Source organism: Motacilla alba, chromosome 5 (genome assembly GCF_015832195.1).
Source record: "Motacilla alba alba isolate MOTALB_02 chromosome 5, Motacilla_alba_V1.0_pri, whole genome shotgun sequence".
NCBI classification, from domain to species: Eukaryota; Metazoa; Chordata; class Aves; order Passeriformes; family Motacillidae; genus Motacilla; species Motacilla alba.
Genome location: NC_052020.1, coordinates 23,230,734 through 23,255,307, shown reverse-complemented (window position 1 = coordinate 23,255,307; position 24,574 = coordinate 23,230,734). Strand labels below are relative to the sequence as shown.

At 42.5% G+C, this 24,574-nt stretch overlaps 1 protein-coding gene across 7 annotated transcripts in view; it reads left to right on the top strand.

Moving 5' to 3' along the window:
- The window catches only part of NR1H3 (nuclear receptor subfamily 1 group H member 3), a 33,882-nt gene that overhangs the window by 5,816 nt on the left and 3,492 nt on the right, over window positions 1–24,574 (top strand). For 5 of the 7 annotated variants that reach the window (XM_038137089.1, XM_038137086.1, XM_038137085.1 and 2 more), the window contains exons 2-6: window positions 14,976–15,219; window positions 18,028–18,294; window positions 21,998–22,206; window positions 22,451–22,630; window positions 23,071–23,170. In XM_038137089.1, coding sequence (XP_037993017.1) covers window positions 15,102–15,219; window positions 18,028–18,294; window positions 21,998–22,206; window positions 22,451–22,630; window positions 23,071–23,170 — 874 coding nt within the window. In that variant the 5' untranslated portion in view covers window positions 14,976–15,101. Of the gene's footprint in view, window positions 1–9,789; window positions 9,980–12,251; window positions 12,461–14,975; window positions 15,220–18,027; window positions 18,295–21,997; window positions 22,207–22,450; window positions 22,631–23,070; window positions 23,171–24,574 lie in introns of all 7 variants that reach the window. The other 2 variants (XM_038137088.1, XM_038137087.1) reach the window with 2 other exon arrangements.

Sequence of the window (24,574 nt, the reverse complement as noted above, 5' to 3'; positions counted from 1 at the left end):
GACCCCTTCTTGGAACCTAGTACTTGCAGTGATACTTCTTTCTCATACATGAATATGCCCATGCATTCCTTTTCCTACAGGAAGGCCAGCTTTTGCAGGAGAAAAAACAGGATTAAAATATTCAACAACTTTCTCCCAGACCCCCAAAATAAAAGGTGGAGGAAATAAACTTAAAACAGCCTGAGGGAGGATAGAAAATGGGTCATTGTGGAGCTGCATGGGAGTTCTGTAGCTGCCAGGGGAAATTTGCAGCTACTCTTGTTGTGGAGGGATGCAGGAAGAAGTACCACAGCAGGGACTATATCTATATAAACTGCCTAATCAAAAAAAATATGGACAGGAAACTTTATCACAGAATTAGTGTGTCCTGGCAGTGTGCCTGGGGTTGCTCTCGCTTGCTGTTTCCAGTTACTGCTGCTGCAGCTCCCTGTGCCTTGTCAGCATGTTTCCTTACCAGCTGGCTGTGCAGGGAGGCGGGGGGAGGCTCTGCAGGACAGGCGTGCAGCCCTACGAATACAGCGTTTGGTGCCTTGTCCCTGTCTTACACCTGCAGGGACAGTTGTGTTTCCAGTGTGATAAAGTGCATTTGATCGCTATGACTTTCTTTTCCTTTCTCTTGGATTAGTCCTTGCAACCCGGCATGCTTGTTCAGAGACAAACAGAAGGAATTTTGCTGTTGTTGAATGTTAGATCAAGTGATGATGATCTCACATCTTAGAAGCATGTCTCTTATAATTAGATGTGGCCTGTGATTGTATGGCTGTCAAGACTGACAGTTTTCAAAATTTCAAATTTTGAGTTTAAAAATCTTTAACTGTTGCTGTTTTTCAGAAGTTGTGATTCCATCTGTTTAAGGAAGAGTATAGAATATAATGTGCTTTGTCTTGGGTGGGTTGAAGGATGATCCTGCTTTCTACTCTGGATGCAGCTGCTGTGAAAGTCTCATTGTTGCAGATGTGTGGGTCTTTGCATGTTGAATAGAAAAGCTTATCAGATTGTTTGTCACTCTCCATCTTTTCCCTCCCCCACCAAGTAATGAGATTCACACACCTGACAGCCTTGGAGAAAAGTCAGTCTTCCAGAACTGTCATAGGTGCTCCTGCCCATTGAGGTGGGGGTTGAACCTACTTGATTTTTTAGGTCCATTCGAAGCCATTTCATGATTCTGTACAAAGATACCTTGTTTCATCGGGGGAGAATGTTCTGCCGATCTTCTGTAGGATGTCTTCACTTGTTTTCCTTAAAGCATAACAACTCAGGAAGGCAGAGTCACATTCTCTTGGCTGTGGAGACTGTCTTGGTCTGAAGGAACTTCATCTTAAGAGGAAATTCAGGGGAGTGCTTCCTTCTGATCGGTACAGGTCTGCATTAAGGCTTATCAACAGGCTGAACTTGGTCATGAGACGATGCTTTTGCCAGTATACAACTACTGTGTTTGACTTAACATTTTCATTGTAGTTACTTCAGGTTTGAGAGATGTGTTTAACACTGTTAAATGAAAAGAGGCTGTCCATATTCAGTCAGACCCTATAAATATATCAGTTAGAAATGGTGCAATGACTTCCTTTAGCATTCCTGTGTCAATTTTGTTCTGTGACTTCCTGTGACCAAATACTTTTTTTCCCATATTTGGAACATAGACAAATTTCTTTTTTGTGTTCCTGCTGAAAGGGAGACACACTAGCTTTAGGGGTAACTTGTGTTTTTATATCTGGAGATCTCAAAACCAGATTTCATGTAAAGCAAAACTACTTGCTTTGTGGAGTGTCAAAAAGAAAACGTTAAGGTGATTTACGTAATTTTGGTGTAATAGTATAAATCACTTTGAAGTATGCACTGTCAAACTCTTAACAATCTTATTTGGGGAGGACAAAGGTTAACTAAGGTAGTGCACAGACAAGAGCAGAGCGTTGCAGATCTTCCCAGTAGGTTTAAGGAGGGGAAAAAAAGTTTATTTAGTGAGAAGTCGATGAAGAAATGAAGAGAAAATGTTAGAGAATGAGAAATCTAATTCTTGTTTTGAGCAGACTGAAACTATTGTCGGTAAGGATTAAGTAGGAGAACTATCTTGTGGGATGTGAGAATTGAAGCAATTTAAAAGCCATGTTGCAGAGTCAGGTTATATTGTGTACTCACAGAAACCTCTCTGAGATGTAAATAAGGTGTTAGGTGAGTATCAGAGTGATTGCTAAAGCACATGACTGACAAGAGAGTAGGTGTCTCCTGGCATATAAGGCTTTTTAGTTTGTTTTAAGATTTAAAAAATACTGCAAAATAAGCTCACAAAATTTCTTGAAGCCAGTAAGGCATGGAAGTCATATCCTCTCTCCCTCCAGGGAGCAGGGCAGCGTTGGCCCACTGGTCCTCCTGCAGCTATGAGGCAAACAAGGTCGATTGGTTTAAATCAAGGCTTCCCACTTGCTGATAGAAATCATGATTAAAGTTAGAGATTTAAATAATTAATTTAAAGTTTGTTTTGCATTTCATAATTTCTTAAAAGTCAGCTTTAGTCTAATCAGTTAGGCTCATCTATTACTGCTTCTTGCCAAACAGGATGATACAGTGCATCTGCATACATCTATTTATGCTGTTATATCACAGTAAAGGTTTACATTACAAAATGGCCAGTTGTAATTACTGGGTGAATTTCTCTCCTCATGACTTGTACAAAACTGCATTTGAATAAAAAGGTCAAATCAAATATGCACTTTTTTATACTTATAGTATAATTGCACAAATCATTCACTGGATACATAAGAGAAAATATCCTTGCTGGAGTGTGCTATTAAATAACTGATTCTATCAGGGTAGTCTTATCTGTATTTAGCAGAATGAACTGGTTAGTTTGGGCAATTGTCTCTTGCCAGATTTTGGAATGAGCATAACTAATCGTTCCTTGTCTTGTTTTCATTTGGAGATTGTAAGAGAGAGGTACCTTCCACCCATTTTATACTGCCTGCACCACCTTTGAGTGAACTGAACTAATTTAATAAGTGAATTGAAGAAACAAATCTCTCTGCCTTTTTAAGAAAGAACTGTTTTGTACTGACTCTGTGGACTTTGTGACTTTCTTGAGTTTAGGAGTTAGACTTTTTAAACATTCTCCAGTAGCCACGTCCTGCTTGAATAGGGCCCTGTGTGTGTTTGTTTAAATGGTTGTTTTAGATTTCATCATAAATTGCCATTGACTTAGAAAATAAATTAACAAGTGTAATCTTGAAAACTGTGTGTAAAACCGGTTTAAAGGAAAATGTTTGGAATTTAAGTATTCTCATCTAGAACTCTTATGAAATGAGGGTGAACGGGTAGGCTTCTGTAACAGCTCTGTAGTACGTCTTGGTTGCCACGGACACACGTGCAGAAATGTGCCAGCCCCCAAAGGACTCCACATGCCTTGCCAGAGAGTTTTGCTGGAGGATTTCACAGCCAGAGATGCACACGTAGTGGCTTTTTGCACGTCTGCCAGCAGAAGCTCACATGCAGCTTTGTGTGGGCACATGAACTTGCACTGGAACAGCCTTTGGGACTTGCTGTGGTGGTGCATGCCTGGACATGCAGGTGCACATGCAGAGTCCTGTGGGCAGCCCTCAGCAGCGTGCGTTGGCTTGCATGAGAAGTGCCACCGAGGCAGGGCAGCTCAGCTCAGCCAGCTGCGAGCTTCAAGAGTCGAAGGAGAAGCTGTCACCTGGCCCTCAAAAAACAACTTTGTGATTGCAGTCGCAGTGATTGACGTCTTTCCACCCTTGGCTGTTGTGTGCAGGAAAGGAATAATACGTTGATTTCTGTGAAAGGGCTAGGAAGAAGTTCAAAAGATGGCTTTTGTGTTTGCAGCTGGTTAGATGGACATTCTCAGGCATCTGCATGTCTGGACAGGAAGCCAGGTAAGGATATGATTTAAGGTCCATATAGCATGAGGACAGGCAAGGTTGCACTAATGTGCCTTTAAGGAAGGTGTCAGAACCCCTTCCTTAGCAAAGGAAGAGGGAACTTCTGTTGTGAGGAGTGTTTTAAAATGAAAAATAAAAATTTAAAATGTCAGAGATAGAATAACTATATATATCATACAAGGTAGCCTCTGTTATCAGTATGTGTCTGAAAAGCAGGGACATAACTTTCTGGCCTGTATGGGACTGAAGAAAAATTTTTCCTTGGTCTGCACAAAGCTCTCAAGCTGCTGTTTGTTGTTGTAGAAATTGAACGGCGTGGAGAAAGGAGAAAACTTTGCCTGAGGAAAACGTTCATTTTCTCCCTATCAGTTGTACTTTAAATGCATTTTCTAAAGAACTGCTTTTAAGCAGCAGGCTGGGGCCAAAGGCTGGAGAAAAAAACCAGAAGAGACTGCAGATTTTTTTCTCCCTTGTTTCAGTATCATCTTCCACTGCTACTCCCTGATACTTGGTCTGGGTGGTGCCTTTAGCAGTGTCCCAGAATCAGTGGGCCATCCACACCCTTCTTCCTTGACACAAGGATCAGAATAAGAAACGGAGCCACTTGTTGGCTTAGTCCCATTGCCTACTCCCACACGCTTGTACGTGTGCTGCATTTTGCAGCCTTGGTCTTGGATTTGCACTTATTTCTGAGAAGTCAAGGTTGTAGGAGTGCTCTGTTAGGATAATGCATGTTGGCTTCCTGCAGACTCTGCTGGAGCATCAGTCTTTGCAGGATCGCTGGCTTCTCATTTGTCCTTGGGTCAGGTGTGATGGCTCCCTTCTTGTGGCAGGCTCGTGCCAGAGTTGGGAATAGACTGCACTCCTTGCAACAGGATGCTTGTGACAAACTCACATGGTCTGATGGTTATGTTCTTTTTGCATTTTCCTGTTAAAACCTTTGTGCAGACTTTCAGTCTGTTCTGAGCTGTTATTGGGGCAATAGGAAAACATTGGTCTGTTAGCACCTCTGGTCCCTTTGTACCTTGGTAGTGTGCTTTGTGCATGGATGAGGGTGAGGCTTCCTGGGCACTTGGAGACCTGTGAGGAGAGGCTCTGTTTCCCCATCTGGTGGGTGTGCGGGCAGTGCAGCCATTTCACTGGCTGGGGTTTGAGCGGTGGATTCTGTCTGGCTCTGGACTGTTTTTGAGCTGAGTGTTTGTGGTGATGTCAGGCAGTGTGAGAAGGGAACATGACTTGGCAGGACAAAGTCTGCAGAAAGTTCAGCTCCACATTTGGCCAAGAGCCTCGAAGGCAATGAGATTGACACACACATTCTGCTACACAGCCTGTCACACGCCCTCTCACATGCTCCCTTCCTGTCACACAGATCTCTTTATCTCACTTTCCGACCTTTAACCCTTCCCTCCTAGCTTCTGCTTGGTGGGTTTATAAAACTCAGAGAAGTCCTCCTTATTTTGTTGATAAGGAACCTAACCTAACCTTGTAAGAGTTCAGTTGCAATGACCCCCAAAGCAGAAATAGCCTGTACAGGCCAGAATCCAGAAGAGTAGTCAAAAGCAGGGCAAGTTTACTTTGCAGCAAAGCTCTTAATAGCCCTTTATTCTGACCTGCCCCCCTCTGCCAGTCTTCACTGTGTTTCTTGGCAGCTCTTCTGATCTCCTTCATTGCTGTGCTGCACTCTTCTGGCTGATCTATGTTTGGATATGTACATCTGCAACCCTGCCTCTCTCCTCCTGCTCTTCTAAGAGCAGTATTAGCAAAACCCAACAAAATAAATCTCTGATGATGCTTGAGTGGGGAATAGGCTGCCTGTCAGGCTTACTCTGATGCAGTTTAAAACTCTGTTACAGTATCCCTCCGATGTGTTCTTTGTATGGGTATTTCAGTAATACTTTTCTTCCTGACCTCTGTGCTACATTTAGGGATGATCCTTCTATGAATGGGAATCGGTGCTTTTCCCCTACTGCCCCGAAGGGAATCTTAATGAGTTTCCTGCCTGTTTTGCAATCCAGTACTGTGTTTCTGGTTTGCCTGTGAGTGGTAGTATTTGTTTTGATTGATGCTTTTGGGTGGAATGGTGTTTGGATACGAAGTGTTATATGGAGACATTATTAAGAGGTTGTTTCCCAGAAGCAATCTTGTATCAGTCGTGGTGATGTGCAGTATGCTGATGGAAGTACTCCTGGGGTGGCAGGAAAGGAAGAAGTCAGTAAAATGAACAAACAGTTTTACTGTAAGCAGCCTTCCCCTTCTGTTCTTTCCTTTTTTGCTTCTCTTCTTCATGTCCTCTAATTTCATAGCTGGTAGAAGATGGAGAAGAGCAGTTTGAAAGAGAACATAGTCTGGACAAGGGATAGGAGTTGAGGGCTTTTAACTTCTCTTTTCGTTTATCTTTTTGGCTTTGCCATGATATATGCTATGGCTTTATGTGTCTTTTGTCATCTTGTCTTCCTGATAAAATGGTGCGGCTGCTTATTTTTTGCTTTTATCTGTTTTAGTAGCTCAGTGCAGTTAGTGGACAGTGCCATGTTCCTGCTCAGAGGAGTCAACAGCATTTTGAGGTTCTGTGTTGAAGAGATGCACTGAAACAGCCTGGGGAGCTGAGGAGATATCTCTTGATAAAAAGTGCTTGACTAGAATAGGCATGGATCATGAAATACAGTTCTCTTACTGCATAGTGGAGATAAATAATTTTTTAAGGAAACAGGTGAAAAAAACCCATTATGTTGTGGGACTATTTATCACTACCATTTTCTATCTGCAGAAAAAAAGGCCCGCAGTTCTCTTTTCTAGACATAATCTTATTGCTCATCCTATTCCTTATGGACTAGGTTTAGCCCTTTTTCCTGGCATTTCCACTTACCAGGATGTTATTTTCGGGGTTTTTTTTTTTTTTCCCTTAAAGTTCTGATCTCTAGCTTCAGATTGTAAATAGCATTTGGGTGACTTCTCAAATCTGCTGTGAATCAGACTCATGTTTCCCTGAAGCCAGGCTATAACGTCTATGGTAAGAGTCATAAAGGAGGAATGTAGGATCTATGGTAGAGTTTTGGTTCTTTATTATGGTGCTCTCAGAAAAGTCCACAATTACTGAAGAGAGAGGCTTCTCAAATTCTCCCCACTCCCTTCCAACTTCTATGCAAGCCCCATTTAAAAAAACCCAGGTTTTTGGACCTAGTTGGTTATTTTCATTGCTTCTGATCTCGGTGACACTATTACTTCTTGTCTCTTTTAAAATCTGTTCTCTAGGAAGACAAAGGAAGCCCTGGGTTATAAAACTGTTGCTTCAAGGAATGCCTGACTGTTATGTTTTGCATAGCTATGTATAATTGTGCAGGGTAAGAAACTGATGGCTGAGTAAATATAGAGAAGGTGTCCAGAAAGAAACTTGAGTCTGTGGTCCTGTTTTCCATGATGTTATGCAGTGGCATTTGTAAAGAAATGGAAGTGGTGGGGTCAGATTGCATTTTTGGCCTTCAAGTAGGATATGATGAGCTATTGCTGCATGAAGGGTGTGTAAGAGCTGGTCAGTCAGCAGCAGGATTAATGAGCTGCAGACACCTCAACTTTAATTTTCCAAACTGAAGGGGGATTTTGTTAGCAGATTATTTTATAGTAGAAAGTTTTGTTGGTTGCTTGAACACTTTTTAATTTTTTTTTTGGTTGGTGATGAGTGTATCTGGTGTTGTGGTTGGAAATGTGAAGGAATTACACTATTTGCCATTACAGGGACCCGAGAAAGAAAAACAGACATGTAAATCAAAACCACATTTGCATAGATACATGTGCAAGGGAAAGAAAGACTTACTGCTAGGATAGCCAAATTTGCTTGGAGAAATTGAGTGCCACTGGCAAAAGAATGTTGTTTCCAATTTAAAGTGAGTTTCCATAGGGAAAAATTCCTGTTACAGTTGATGCTGACACATTCTGTGGACAAGGACCCAGGCTGGATTCCCTCCCTTCTGCTTCCCCAGAAGTGGCACAGAGCTGCCCTTTGCTTTCTGCTAGCAGGAGGGGTCAGCTGCTCTGAGTGTTTCATCCTCCTGGGAGGAGCACACATGGATTTTTTCCTGTAGGAAGCCCCTATCAGAGACTCAGTCCTGCTTCCTGCTATCTGAAGGTCGGTGCTGATAGTGGTGTTGAGCTGTCAGTGAGCTGGAGTTGTGGCCAGACGCAGGGGATTATTGCAGTTCAGCTACAAACAGCAAGTGCTGCTCATGTTCGTCCCTGTGAGTGCTGCAGAAGTTGGTGTCCCTCTAAAGTGACTCTGCTTTGTCTCCTTTCCATGTTGAGAAACTGGCTACACAGCTCATCTGGCCAGACAGAACTGAGGAGGGATGACTTGTCGTTTTACAGGATGGCTTGGAGGGGAGGATGGAGGGATGCTGCTGCTGTCACATCTTCCTTGCTGTAAGCCTATGCATGCCCTGGTTTTGGCCCTTCCTGAGGTGGCTATACTCTAGGTTAGCCAGAAGCTTGAAAGCTGAGGTGACAGTAGAATGCCTAGAAGGGGTTAGAGATTTTTTTTTATTCAGATCAGGGTTGTATTGTTTTCCAGAGATCAAAGGAACTTGTGTCAATGGCCTTGTAAAGGAATTTCATGGCAGCAAGGTGGCTACATTACTCCTGATAGGGCTTGTTACTCATTTCCAGTTCATTAACCAGGGAAAAGTCTTATCTTCTTACCATAATCCCTTCCTCCCTCTCCTTGTTTCTTTCCCCTCTCTCTCTTCCCTTCCCTCTTCTTCTCACTCTTCCCTTATCCACTTGTCTGCCTCTTTCTGTGTCCCGTTGTCAGAGGGAGTGATATTTCCTTGCAAACAGGAAGAGAGGCGGGAGCAGCCCTGTGTGCAGTGTGAATGAACTCAAATAACCTCGTCTCCTTTCTCCTTCACTCAGTTGCAGAACCAAGGACATCTGGCAACTGGGAGAGAGGGAGGGCGGAAAAATAAAAGCATAGTCCATTTCAGGATCTTACTCTCCCTGAAAGTAGTCACATGTATGCTCTCTTTTCCTCTTGCTCCTTGTGTTGACATGGCTCTCTTTAATCAGACAGAAACCAAGAGTTGAAGGGAAGGGCAAACCCAAAACCTCAGCCTTTGCCAGGCAAGGTATAATGAGAGGTAGGGGAGAGAGCAGGGAGCACCTGCTTCTGGATGAGCGTGTGAGCAGCAAAATTGACTTGCAAAACGGTTGCTGTTGGGGGTGAGCTTTGCAGAGCCTGTAGTTCCCTGGGTGGGACTGGAGTCAGCGCATTCCATCCTCATCTGATTTAAAATTTGGGAAGCCATATTTCCAAAATGAGGGAGTCCACAGATTCTGCAGGAAAGAAACAAATATTGTACTCTGCAGATTGTGGACAAGGAGCAGGTTTGGTTTTTTGGTCTTTTTTATGTGGAGCAAAGCAGAAGTACTTTGTGCTTATTCTGTCCTGTTTTGTTGCATTGTGTTTGGTCATACAGTTGTGCCTTAAGATTCTAATTTACTTTGCTAACCCATTTGTTCACTTATTTCAGTCCTACATTCCTTCTTGCTTTATGTAGGGTGAAACTGGCTTGGAACTCCTGTTGCTGCCATTGTTTGTTTATAATAGACACTTCACCCACGGAATAGCTAAGTCATATTAAGTTCAGATTCATAAATGTCCATAGAACTCTTTGTATTTTGGTTGTAGTTATAAGGTATAATTCTAGAAAGAAAGTTATGGAGACTTCCATTCTCCTAGAACTCAGCTTTAGGGTGTTTTTCTGTAATAGCCAGACTTTTCCTTTCTCAGCATTCCTTTAGACATACTCTCTTTCAGAGTAACACCTTTCAGGAAACCATAGTTAGACCTTTCTTCTCTTCCCAGTACTCTTTCAACCAAGTGACATACATTTGTTTATTTTAATCTTTTCAGTTGTTAGTCACTTCGGCTGTTGTTCTCTGAACTTTGTGGTGGTTTCCAGGCCTGACCTGAGTAGGAGACAGCATGCCTTGTGTTGAGACCAAACGAAACCCATTGAGAGCTGGATGCTGCAGTGAGCCCACTTCAAAGGGACAGACAAATGCCTGGGCAAAGACCATGCCAGGAATCAGCAAAGTTACGGGTAATAAAGGAGTTGGTCAGCAGCAGGAATAAAACCCAAAGAAAGGCGGGGGACAGGGGGAGGGAGGCAGGCTTTGGAACTGAGTAGGGAGGGAGAGGTGGCAATTAAGACCCTTAATTTGAGGGCAAGAGACCGGAATGCAGCTGCGCAGCTGGGAGTGACTTGTAGGACTCTTCTGCATAATCATCAATGGTGGCAATGACTTAAAAGGCTTACAAAGCAGTGCTACAATCTTGGACAGCTGCTCATGGTCAGCTGAAGCTTAGCTGGACAGCAAATGAAAGCAGTCAGGAGGCTGTAGCTTTTCTTTATCAGCTTGGGACTGACAGTGGCTTGCTAACTCTTTCCAGCTTGTGGTTGCCTTTGTGCTCCTGGGAATCAAAATGGATAATGTGATTTCAAACTCTGTCCCTGCAGTTCTCTGTGAGAGGGATTTACAGCAAGTAGTCTGTTCCCTGAGAGTTGCAGAACTTTTTTCCATTCTTTGTAGACATACGGTTCAAAATCATTCTTTACAGTATCCTGATGCACTGCTTTTCACATTTTGCATTTTTGTGATTTGTCTCTCCCCTTGCCAATCTGAAGTTATTATTTTTCCACGTGAGTTTTGACATTTTCACATGAAATATTACTTCATTTTCAAAGTGACAGATTCGTTTTCTGTCTTGAAAAGTACAAAGTGTCTTTTTCAACTTTTTCCTAATTGAAACATGTCCTATGTATACTTTTGCCTCACTCATAGACCTCCTATCTGTTTCAGCATTTTTTGAGAAATGTGACAATGTAGAGGGAAGAAGAATGAGCCAACATGAGCTGGGAATAATCTTTGTTTCTCTGAAACAAGGTAGTACCAAGATCCCATGGAAGATTTGTGAAAATACTCTGGCTGCTACATCAGGCACAGTATAGGAAAAATCTTAGGTCACAAAATATGGTTACTCTGTGAAAGGATTGGAACAGTGGTGTCTCTCAAGGGGCTTAATTCTCTGCTGGTGCTATAGAATCCTGTGAAATCTCAGTCTAACCGGTGCTGCTTTCTTTTCTTGGCCATTTAGATCTGCAGCCAGCATTTGATAGCCAATGTAGCATTAGCACTGTGTGGGTTGTGCATTTAGGTTTCAGCAGAGGTCATTATGCAGTGCTGTGAGCCCAGCTTTCAGAGATAAATGCTAGCAGCCAAAGTGGATCTATACTGCATGTCAGAGCACACCTAGAAGCCAAAATGTGAAATTACATCCCTGCTTTAGTTACCTCTGAAAGATAGCCCTTCCTGTCAGATCTGTTTGTTCACCAAGAGCCTATTAAGGCCCATGCAGAGAGGTGCCGTCCTGTTGACACCCAGTGAGCACAGTCATGTTAGCATATGTATGCAAATGTGAGGTCTCTTCTGCTGATGCTGACACGCTGCAGAGTGGCTGCTTGTGATTCATTACAGAACTGAAACATAGCTACATATATTTGCCTTGGCAGAAACTGTAGCATATTGTAATTTACAGGGCCAGGACTGCCATGAGTAAATCCTATTTTGAAGGATCACAGAGACTTGAACCAACTTTCTAAAAAGCTACTCTTTCCTCTGAGCATCCATTATTTGGAGGTAAAGGGCTTGTTGTACTGTTCCACTGATTGTTCACGTGTTACACATGAACAGTAAATTTCTTCAGAGATGTGCTTGCATCTGGTCTGTTTCCTGATCCTTAAACTCCTCACAGAAAGTGCCAAACTAAGAATACCAGGGAGAGGACAGCGCTCTTTAGCAGAAGGGTCGCACCGACTGCATTTGGCTCATTTGGTTTCTATGTATTCTGTGCTGCCCAGTGGTATCTCCTTTACTTGTCCTCAATGATCTGTAGCTTAGTCTGTTGATGATGAGTCAAATCAAAGTCTTCCAGAACAATGTGTAAGTGCTTCAACTGGCTTAGAAGAGGACTCAGCTGAGGGAATGGGATGAGATTGTTGCTGGAGGAAGTGATGAATGTTTCTGACATTTAGCATGAAGTGCAAGAGCCAGGGCTGCCATCTTTAGTCTCTGAAAAAAACAGTACTTTTTTGTAAGAGTGCTGACCTGGAGACCATCAGCATCTGTGTTGTTCTGTTTTCTCAGAAAAGAAGGGGAGATGGAAGGAATGGAGTAGGGTGAAGCTGATGGCGACACATTTCAGAAGTGTTTAGTGTAACATTTGAGACATGGGTGGCAAGGGCTAGCAGAAATTTGTTTCCCTCAGCCTTTCATCTCCACATGTTTCTTCACTGGAGTATGTCTGCTCATCAGGTTACTCTCTTCAAGATGCTGCATTTGAGAGAAGTGATTGCTTCATCTTTTGTCACATGGCCAGTCCTGGTTTCTGAAACTGAAGGAGTTGAGACAGACAGTGGGAAGCAGCACAGCTGACTGTGTCAAGAAGACAGTGTTCCCGCTTACAGTTACGGCTTGCATCACCTTCCTGCATTTTTGGTTGAAGTGCTGGTGCAGATTGGAAGGTGTGAATCTCTAATAATGTCATTATTAGTACAAAACTTGGCAAGATTTTTAGTAATGTAAAAACAATTCTCATGCATTTCTGTGAAAACTAAGCCTCAGGCCTTGTCACACAGCCTCTCACTTGTGTTCAGGTGAGGAAAATGCTCAGTAGGCTTCTTTACCTAGCACCAGAGTGCTGCTGTTCTCAGTTAGGTCAGTTTTCCACAGCCTGCAAGTGTTATTATTGCACCTACAAAAGGAAAAGTGCTCTGTCTTAGGAGAAGACAAGTAACCTTTTCTATCTGGCTCATTCTGTTTTGGGAAGGTTGGAGGCTGGTGCATGAAGCAAGAACACATTTGGTAGTTCTACAGCGCAGAAAGCGGCTTCTCTGTTGCTGTGTCCTGGATGTGTGCATGGATTTATATTCCCCTCTCTCTTGGTAGCTTGCAGTCTCTCAGACACTCCCCTTTGGTCTCCAGATGTCTTGCTGACAGCAAGTTTCACTCTTGCAATGTCAGTTGTTGTGCAGATCACACAGTTCTGAAATCCCATCAGACTGTACCTCCTGTTGTTTTCTGGAATAAGTTCCAGTTGAGGCAGGGGTGCACTAAGAATGGGTCACTGTGCTGGAGGCCTGGGCCTGAGCACTGTTACTCAGTCCCTCAGATGGGTGATCAAACCCCTCCTTTGAAATATTGCTGCAGTAGTGCTGCTGGTGATTCATTCTGCACAATAATTAATCTTTGAGTGAGTCTTTTGCGTGGTTTAAAGGAATGTGGAGATGCAGAGGCTTACTCTTAGCTTTCTTGTTTCATGCCCAAACATGTCCAGAGACATCTGTGTCAGCATTGGTGAGGAGCTTACATAGGACTGGGAATACAAATTTGGTTTGGATTTCTTGCAGTAAAGTTCCCATCTCCATCTGATGCTCTATGCTGCTTCCACAAGGTTTTCAGATTCCGCAAGTTTCCTGGGGAGACTTCTTTTAAGGAGTTGATTGCAGTAGCCATGTTGTTCATTTGAAGACCATGAGTTTCTTCAAACTAGTTGCAAATCACATCGGTTAGGTAGTACTATCCCATAGCAGGACTTCCTTCTGTCTGTAGGTTTAAGTTTCATATTTGCTGTCACTGCTTTTATCCTAGATAGTCTGTTTCTCCATCTCCCTTAGGGAAGGCAGCTCTGAATTCCTGATGCAGTCTGAGGCTATGTTTACAGATGTCACGTGAATTAATGTGCCCTGTGGGTTTTAACACCTGCATCCACAGTGTAATTGGAGATGACAGGATCTCAGCAGGCCTGACAATGTGACTTGCTTTTATACTTGATGCCTGTTTCAGAGTTCTGGGAGGGGGTTCATTTTTAGAAGCACTGCTTTCGTCTTTGTTTTTGACATTCTGAGAAAAGTCGTGTGGTCTGGTCCAAATACCCAGGAGGAAACAAGGGACCACAAAACAGTGGTTTTCTGCCTCTTCGTGGTGAGCACTACAGTGTGTGAGGCATGCCTCTGCTTGCCTGATGCTCTTGTATCTGGACTGCTTCAGAGCTTTCTGTCACCTCCTGTCTTTCAGGGACTGATACGCTTCCAGTCCTGAGCTCAATCACTCAAACTGGTACAGCCCTTTCACGTAGTTGCTTTTTAAATCAGTTAATCTCTTTAGCTTGCATTGGTAAATCACTGAGTTAAGATCAACTGATGTTCAATCAGCTTAGAGCTGTTTACATTTGCAATTTACATCAGTTTCACTGAGTCTGTGCAATCTACCAAGCAGGGTCCTTTCTGTGCAGGTGGAGCTTTTTGGAAAAAGTGGTTGGATTTGCTTTCCAGTTTCAGGTTCTGTAGTGGAGTTAGGGCTCTACTAACTGTAATGAAGACGCTTTTCTGTCCTCAGAAGGCTGGTGGTGAATCAGTTTCCTGAGAATGGCATCATAGCCATTTCCCATAGGTAGGATGCTGGCTTTCAGTTTCTTAATGTAAGTGAGGGGAGGATTTGTCATCCTTATCTTTAATGCATCATCAACTTTTGTCAATCTTTGGCTACTGATACTAAAAGGGAAATTCAGTATTTTGTAGTCTGCTAAATAATTGTATGAAAAATCTCTTTTTCAGTTTTCTATATGCTCTGCAGTGCATGCACCAAAATTCAGGGCAGCTGGCAGCACTGAGCTATTTGTTACTGGAAACTTTACCAAAGGCCACTGGTTATAATGTCAGGAATTTCCCTCTTACACACTTGGAGAGATCAGGGATGAAGTGCACTGGTAGTGTTGGCAGTAATGAAGATTGGTCTTGCTTTGATAAATCTGTTGGCAATGAAAGAATAGTTTTGCACCTAGATATGCAAGTCTTGTACCTTTTACCACAGTTTGTTAAAATATTGTGTATTAAGAGTGGAAACATTGATTAAACAAAGCTAATTACGGAAATGAAATCTTGAAGCTTGCTTGTGATACCGCTTGTAATAGATTTTGGAAGTTAACAGTCTCAGTAGTTGAACTCTTGCCTCTTTAGCATCTGTTTGTTTTTTCCACAGGTACTTCCTGACTTTCAGTAGTAGAGAGAAGTTAAGGACTTTGAAGATAGATGCCTGTGGCCCCTTGCTTGGCAGAAACAATGCTGCAGCGATGAGATTATACTGAGCCCTTCCTGTGTGGCTTCCATGGGTCCCACTCAACTCAGCACACAGGATCATGGGAAGAGGGTGGCAAGTGTATTTGAAATGGAGGAGGAAGGGCTTGCACTCTTCCCTGGCTCAGAGAACCCCCCTGAGCATGCAGGTATGCAAAAATTCTCACTAAATCTATGCAAGATAAAGGCTATCCATTCTTTGAGCTGTAAGCAGAATTGATACTTGGCAAAATTTTAGGACAAGTTCTACTGTGCTTGAGGCACTCAGAGATGATGTCCAAGAATAGAGTCAGTTATTGATAGCTGAAGACTGAGTTTATCTAAGTGATAAATGTGTTGAATATTTTGCTTATTTGACCTTCTAGAGACTAGGTCCATGGCAATAAGATAAAGATTTTTTTGGCCTTATCAAAAGCTGCTGAACAATAAAGCTTTACTACAGGTGACAATCCAACAAGAGTAGGTGTTGCAAAGAAATGATAGAGTTTTGCAGGTCCATGCAATGGGAAGACAGTAGGAGTTTCTCCATGTATTTCTTATGGTAACTGAGGATGAAGAGTATCAGAGATAGAACTGAGATTCTGTAGATAAAGCTGCTGCTTATAGCCACAATCCTACACTTTCAAACTGTAAGAAGACAGTATAACATCTCTGGACAGGTGACACGAAAAAAAGGAAAGCATAAGTGCATAGGGTCATCATCTTAACGAAAATATGACAAATTAATGTGTTTGACAAATTAATGACAAATTAATATGACAAATTAATGCCTCAGTAGTGAGGCAATGAGCAATCTTGATATAAAATGAAGAGATAATCTGAACATTGAATGAGGACTCATCAGTAGAGTGGAAACAAAGAGAGTAGTTAAAAGGTGATATGAGATGATCCAATAAAAGTCCTTAAAATGGGTCTGAGGACTTGAAAAGAAAGTGATTGATAGATTGTTTCCTTATGAAAATTTAAGGAAAAAAGACACAAAATGTGAAAAGTATTTATTAATTAGGGAATCTGCTGAGGAAGGAGGACCTAATGAGAGCTAAAGGTTCAGAGGTGGCGTTCATGATTTCTTTATACATCTTACATTATTTCTGTGTTGTCTTTGACTACAGAAAATAACAATAATTGTCTATGTAACTAAAATGCTTCATGCTCAGAGATGGAAAATAATTTGCATAGATCAAAGAATAAGCCTATCTGTCTTGATAAAGCAGTCATTGAAAAGCTAATAAAAATTTTCTGTAATGTCTTAAAGACAGCTAAGAAATCCAAAAGAGGGACAGATTTATCTGTGGAAGTCATTGGATTACTCTGCTGTTCCTCAGAAGCATATGAACATCACTTGAGGCTTCAGCAAAGTTGTTACACTAGTTAGTCTGTCATTACATGTGTTTATACTAAGTAATCTGAAATAACTGTAGGCATTGCATAATTTTTGCCTGGTAGTGTGTGAAGAGAAAATAATTGAACAAGAGAGAAGAATATCAGAAATTTAACCTTTCTGATGACATTTTCTTGCTGCCCAATCTGCAATGAGAAGTGCAGGCCAAAATGAGTGACCTCCAGGCCTCTGCAAAGTCAGTGGGATTGAAAATCAACACCAAGATACTTTTGGTTGAAAACTTGTATTGAGGAACACAAATAATAATGTCTGAGACTGACCTTAAACTGGTTGCCATTTCAGGAACTTGAGCAGAACAGTAAATATAAACATAAGTAAGGATAGAAGTATTGGAAGAGTAAATACAAAAATGAGACATGCAATTGTAACCCTGATGCTGATCAAGAAATGCAGTAGCCTTTTTCTTCAAACTAAGCAGTAACTCTAGTTTAAATACTTTCCAGGCATATCTAAACATTATCTGGAGATTTATCAAGACATGCTGGTTGTAATCTTTATAACAGCTGCCATGAATCAATAATATCTGACACACTGAAAAATACCTGCACTATAGGCTGTGTAAAATATCAGATGTCAGCATAGCTAGAATTAAATGGATAGAAAAGAGAGAGGGCTAATAGGGAGGGAATGCACCTATAAAATCAGCAAGCATTTGACTGGAGTGCTTAAGGTAAGATGTGTTGGAGCTGACCAAAGATGTTTTCTAAATGCAGAGCCACTGCTAAGATTAAAGTCTCTCAGAATGATATAGGAAGAGTTGGGAGCTGCTGCACATAACCATTCGAAATGTGAAGCAGTAGTGAAGTATCCCATGTTTGAGGTAGAGCAACAAACTTTACTAAAGGAACTGTCACTATGAGAGTGTTTCAGTTTTAGGAGCGGGAAGCGCTCCTCTTGAAGAGGGGATGCTGGCTTCAGGATTCCAAAAGCTCACAGAGCTTGTGAAGGGTACTGCTTGTGTGCTTATTGCAGCTAACTCCACAAGCTGCTGTCTTCTGTTTCAACAGTTTCCCCAAGTGTTCAATTACAGGGATTGTCTGGTCATTCTGGTTTTTGTAGGGTCACAGTTTCCGCACTGGCTTTCTGTCACTACTGAATTGAGGAAACATTTTTCCTTATTTTTGTTCATATGTATGGCAGAAAATATAAGTAAGAGAACTTGAGGTGAGTTCTGAAGACATTTACTTTTTGCACAATCTTGGATTTCAACTCAACTTTTTTGTAGGTCTTTCTCACATTGGTAATGTAACTGTAACTGGAAAGTGTAGAACACTTGGCCTCAGCGTGTTTTGGCTCTTTCACTGTTTTGGAGAGGAACAAATGTGAAGCTATATTTGTTTATAGTTGAGGTGAAACCTTGTGGATTATGTCAGTAAGTTTTTTGCAGAAGACTTGCTTGCCCAGAAGGGCCGTGTGGCTGGGAGATAATGTGTTTGAGTGAGGATGTTGGTTGTCAGGAATGGGGCAGTCAGCTGCAAACACCACGCTTCCTTCATGTCTGTGAGTTTACTTTTCTTTTGTTTTGTTTTTTCCTTGCTGCCGTTCGTTTCGGTAGAAAATCCCCCCTTGAAGCGGAAGAAGGGCCCAGCTCCTAAGATGCTGGGAAATGAGGTGTGCAGTGTGTGTGGGGACAAGGCCTCCGGCTTCCACTACAACGTGCTGAGCTGCGAAGGCTGCAAGGGCTTCTTCCGCCGCAGCGTCATCAAGGGCGCGCAGTACGTCTGCAAGAACGGCGGCAAGTGCGAGATGGACATGTACATGCGCCGCAAGTGCCAGGAGTGCCGGCTGCGCAAGTGCCAGGAGGCCGGCATGCGGGAGCAGTGTGAGTGCAGGGCACTGGGGGTTGGGATGGCACAGGAGGGCTCTGGGCACCATGGCTGTAAGGCAGGGGGCGGTGTGAGTGCTTGGTGACAGGGAATGTGGAAGCTGAATGTTGGAATGTGTGTGGGAAGTCACTGAGAGCTCAACAAGGATCACCTGGGGAGGTGAAGCTGTTAGTGGAACTCTAACACCCAGCCCTGCTTTATTCCTTGTAAGAACTCGTGGAATATACCAGCAGATGAAAGACTCACATGTTCATCAGGGTGCTGTAAAGTGTGTCAGGAACGTCAGGCTTGTGACCAGGACTGTAAGATCGGTCACCGTGCTCCTTGAACAACAGGCACTTTTCTTTGCTTCCCACTGCGAGCTTGCAAAAGAGGTCAAGGGCAGCACCACAGTACTGCAGCTGTGTTTGTGCATGAGCTGATCTCATTGCTCCCTTTAGTGATCTCTGCTATTTTTCTCACGCTAGCCATAAGGCTGCTGTTTCTGAATATGCACCAGTATTTCTGCTTGCATATCAGGAACAGCCTTCCTTGGCCAAGGTATCCAGGTTTCATTCCTTTGCTGGTCAAGACTGACTGAATGAATGCTCAATTAAAGTTAGATCCGTGTGAAGTCTTCTTTTTTGACATTCGGCACCCAGAACAGCTAGGAACAGCAGGTGTTTCAGAAACAAAAAAATAAATTTGCAAAAATTGAGTCCCAGTGAGCTAGGAGACATGCTGTTCAGTTTTTCAGCATGACACACAGCACATCAGTATCTTTGTCTCACTGATTTGTATCAGCGTTATGTGTTCTGTCTTTACCCCATTTCCCTGTTCCCAAGAGTTACAAAACAGATGTATTTGAAAAGTGATGCAGTAAGACCACTTGATCACTTTGCTTCTCTTTTGTTGCAGGTAGATACAGAGAGCTTCAGTATATTTCTGCATTTAGTCATTGTTTTGTGTTGAAGACAGCTCAGGAAAATTAGGTCAAATGGAATCTTGGTGTTATTATCAAGAACTTGGCAATACTTGTTGATGCTGTAATCCCCACTGCAAATTTGCCTTGTTAGTTTTGACAGAAACTAAGGGCTTTTTCCTCCAGCTGTTTCACTTACAAGGTCATTCCAGAACTTCCCCCCTAGTAATTGCTGGAAACATTCTTCTAATTCCCAGACTGAAGTTATTCATGGCCAGTTTATTGTTCTTAAGCCAGTGTGAACCATGAGGTTAAATAGTTCCTTCCTGACAAACCAAGTAAGTTAGATTGCTTTTAATTTAGCATGGTGTAGGAGCTTGCACATAGGCAGTTTTCAAGATTCAATAATAGCCAAGTAACAGGTTACCAGATAAAATTTTTTTTGTGCATTGGAGTCCCAAGATAAGGGACTGTAATCACTTGGATCAATTACTTCCCTCCTTAAACAGATGCTGTAAGTAGCATTCTCTAATCTTACAGATTCCCCTTATTTTGGTAATTGCATTGAATACCTTTGCTGTTAGAATTGTAAATTTTGTGCATGGTGCATGAACTTGTGCACACATCCTCCCTGTTTGAAGTCAGGGATAAAGGTTACTCTCAGTTTGACTGTGTTATGTTCTTTGTCTTTCCAATCCCAAGAATGCTGTCTTACAGCAGCTCTCCAGTTCTTGTCTTTATTTAACCTGATTCTGTTAAGAAGTGCAGTTATATACGTGTTCAGTTTTAGGGCCTGCTTTTCTGTGTAGCAGCTATAGAATCATAGAATCATGAAGGCTGGAAGAGATCTTTTAAGATCATCAAGTTCAAATGTCTACCCAGCAGTACCACTGTAACCATTAAACCACTAAACCATATCACCAAGCACAGATCCAGGTGGCCTTTAAACACCTCCAGGGATGGTGACTACATCACCTCCCAGGGCAACTTGTTCCAATGCATGTGATAACAAGGAAATTTTTTTTTTTAACACCTAATCTAAATCTCCTCTGTCTCAGTTTAAGGCTATTTCTTCTTGTCCTCTCACTGTGGGCATGACAGGAGAAACTAATCTGCCCACCTCATTACAAACTCCTTTGTTTGCTGTGTTATCTGTGTATTAAAAAAAGAGCCAAAGAATCTTTCAGCACTTTTAAAGTCTTATTTGCAAAGTCAAGCTTTGTTTATTTATCTTTGTTCCTGAAGATACAGAAGGTGTTTTTTTTTTCTCCAATCAGTTCCTTTTCTTCTTTCCTTCCCTTCAGACTATCAATCACAGCACAGAGGCTGGTGCTGTCAGAGCCTTGCTGAGGCTGTGCTCAGTCCCACTGTCCATGTCCCCGACAAAGGTGTTAAACAGTGCTGGTCCCAGTACCAACCCCTGGGGAACAGCACTCGTCACTGGTCTCCACCTGGACATTGAGCTATTGACTGCATCTCTTTGAATGTGACCATCCAATCAATCTTCTGTCCTCCAAGTGACCTATCTGTCAAATCCATGCTATTCCAAATTAGAGACAGGGATGCATTGCTCCTGAGCTTGGAGAAGGTGATCCTTGAATATTAACCAGCTTTCTTGGGCCCCTCTTCCCTCCAGCAGTTTATCTGATAGTACTCTACCGAGCAGATCCCTGAAGAGGCCAGAGTCTGCTCTCCTGAAGTCCAGGCCAGCCAACTTGCTGTGCACCCTTTCTCTGTGATGCCAATATGATCACAGCCGTGCAGGTGTGTGCATGTCTCCAGCTCCTCTTATTTATTCCCTATGCTATGTGCGTTTGCATAGAGGCATTTAAGTTGGGCTCCCGATGAACCTGACTTACTGGATGGAGTGGCAGGAATTCCACTGTGCTGCTCTTCAGGTGCTCTCCTGCTGACCTGCATACCCTCTCCAGGCTCTGGGCATCTCTTGCTGGCCCTGGCATCAAACTGGATTGGGAGAGGAAAGGGATGGATTGAGGTTCCTGTCTCTAGGCAGGATTTTTAGTTTAAATCCCTCTTCGCTTCTTGGCAAGCCTTTGAGAAAAGATGTGCTTCCCTTTCTCTGACAGAGGGACCCCATCAGCCCTCAGTAGAGCAGATGCCTTTGAGTTCTGTTCCTTACAGTGTCACATCCAAATAACATCTCCCCTTTGACTTAACAACTGAAGGAGACTTGTAACCCTATTCCTGAAGGACCTGTGGTTGGTCCTCAGTACATTTATGTGAAGTTACTCTTCCATTATTCATCTTGGGATATGTTACTGCTCCAGAGTTTACTGCAGATGGCCTGTATAGCAAATTACCCTTTCACTCTCAAACTCCACCCAGGACTGAGTCTGACCTTTGAAGAGGGTGAAATGATGCAAGCTGTTAAATTAACAATATTGAAAAAAATCATAACAGTAGGATAATATAAAAGAGGATGGACACACTATGGCAAATGAAGGGAGCACCTGTTGTAACATGACACTTTAGGGAATTGGTTTATGGAGAAAGTCACTGTTGTTTTTCTGAGATCTGCACGCCGTCATGAGGGGAGCTTCTGCCTTTTGTGAACTATTTACATGACAATATGATTAGAAGAAAGGCAATGAAACAACTTAAAGTAGGGAATAGAGGGAGAAACAAGTAACTATCACTGTCTGCTGTGTTGTGTACACTCTGCTATGCCCGGTACTGGCAGCTCTGATCTCTGCCTCTCCATCCACAGCACATTACCCTGTGCTTAGTGTGTTTTCCATTGTGTTCCTATGATTGATCATAAACTATTGCTGCTTTAGATGTTCTGTCTGAAGAACAGATCCGACTGAAGAAACTGAAGAAGCAGGAAGACGATCAGGCTCGGACAGTTGTGGTGCGTCCAAACCCTCCAAATCCGCCAAGCCCTTCCCACAAACTGACGCCGGAACAGCTGAGCATGATAAAAAAGCTCGTGGCCGCTCAGCAGCAGTGCAACCAGCGCTCCTTCACAGACAGGCTCAAAGTGACGGTAAAAACTCTACCAGTGTACCCAAAATAAGAAAAAGTGAAGTTTGGGGAGTTGCACTTTTGGTAAAATATTTGGGAGAACAGTTATTTTAGGCCTGGCATCTGTGGGCTAAAGCTCTGTAAAGAATAGCAAAAGATGATGTTCTGAAGTTGTCGTTTTCTTTCCTTATTCTCTTCATCTTATCTCTCATCTTTGTCTCCATCTTTCACAAACATATGCTGTGCTATCTATCCCATTCCTACAGCCATGGCCCCAGATTCCTGATCCAAATAACCGTGAAGCAAGGCAGCAGCGTTTTGCTCACTTCACAGAACTTGCGATTATCTCTGTGCAAGAGATCGTGGACTTTGCCAAGCAATTACCTGGCTTCCTGGAGCTCACCAGGGAAGATCAGATCGCTTTACTGAAGACATCTACCATAGAGGTGAGGGTTTGACTCCACCCTGGATCATAGTAGCAGACATGAAAGAATTTGGAGTTATCCACCTGGAGAGCTAGTTCCATCCCTTTTTGGAGGATGGCAGACTGAGGGGCCTCAGCTGTGGGACCATTACTGCAGTGTGAGGTTATATTGGCAAGATGCCTGGTTATATACTGCAGTGCCTGGTTTACAGGAGGGGAATGAAGCAAGTGCCTTGGTAGTGGTAAGCAGGAATTTCCCATTTCCCAGAAGCAAGACACCACAAAGAAGGGCAGCAGACTTTATCTTGGAATTTTTAAGCACTCTGAGAAACTGGAGTGGTTTTGTTTGGTTGTTCTGTTTGTTTTTTTTTTTTCCAAAGATGCTTCAACAGTCAGCAAAGTATTATTGTTGTAACATTTCTTCCTGCTTTCAAATCGAGTATATCTTATTCCTGTCCTCAGGTGATGTTGTTGGAGACATCTCGGCGCTACAATCCAGAGATTGAGAGCATCACCTTTCTTAAGGACCTGAGCTATAATCGGGATGACTTCGCCAAAGCAGGTGGTGCATTAGACAGGCGTTTCTTCCTCCCCAGTGTCTTGTATTCTTACATATTTTCCTTTTTAATGTGGGCAGCTGGAAGTAGTTTGTGGTGAGAGGTTTAGAACAGGGCCAAACCAATAGCCCCACAAACTATTTTTTTTTGCTTTTAATGTATGGTACCAGCTCATTTAATGTCTTTTTCTACATGCCATTTTGCCTGGGAAAATCTGGACTCTTAAAGCATGAAAATATTGCTGCAAGTGTCCACCTAGGACTAGCAGTTGGTGTGAAATTCCTTGCTTGTAGAAATGTGACATGGTGGTGGATCTGTATCAGATCATACCAATCCAAACCACAGTCTTCTCTTCTTTGCAAGTGTGTCACTTGCTAATCTGGATGGATGCTTGGAGTGATGACATTACTGTGGTTATATTTCAGTTGATACAAAGTTTGTGCACTGAGGATCCCCAGAGACCACTTTAGACACTTCATCATCCTAATATATCGTAGCCTGTTGTGTTGTGATCTCTGAAGTGTGTTTTTCCAGGAGCTATGAGTGTTTGTAATTTCAGATGCAGTAACAAGAAGTGTATATCTTCAGCATTTTATAAACAAGACTTAAACTGTGCTTCAGCTGATTTTATTTTATTCCTTGACTAGCTATTTAACCATTTATACTTGAGATGGCCTGTATATACAACTTTTCTTTATGACACTTTTCCTGGTAGCCTTTTCTTCATGTTATTAGAAAGGCAAAAAGCAGGAATCCAGAAAATTCCCTCCAGTTTGTTCTTCCTTCTCTGATGCATTTGTAATGCAGGAAATTAGAAACCTGGATGCTATTATGGAGGAAAGGCCTGAAGTTTTCAGTATGATTACGTAGCACAAAGAGACCTGATTTGTCAGTGGTCTCTGTTATGGCAATAACTATCAGTGCATTTCTGTCTGACTGCATTTATCAAATGAGGTGATTGGAAGCCTAGGTCAGGCTCTGCCTCAGGTCTCCCAGTTCTTTGAGCTGAAGGAAATGGCATAGTTCAGAGTTCTCAGAACTGCATATTTTCAGCTCATACATACTTCAGGTGAACCTGAAGAGTGGAATTAAAGCTTTCTTTGGAAGCATGAAGGCTGCTGGTGTGAAGGAGGTGGTACTGTGAGAGTGGACAATAAGAAATGTTGTGCTTGTGACCTTCTGATGTTTTGATGGACTTGTCTCACAGCTGATGCTGTGTTCCTTTAGCTGTTGCCCAGTAATGTGCTTTGGGACATTTAAGGCTTTAGGAAAACCCAGAAATAGTGTCATTTTACAGATAGAACCTGACTCCTCAGCCACTGTTGTTGGTGCTCAGCAGTAGTGGATGTAAAGGGAGGATTCATTAGAGCATAATGTAAGGGGTTTTCCCTGCCTGTCTCTCCTCTCCA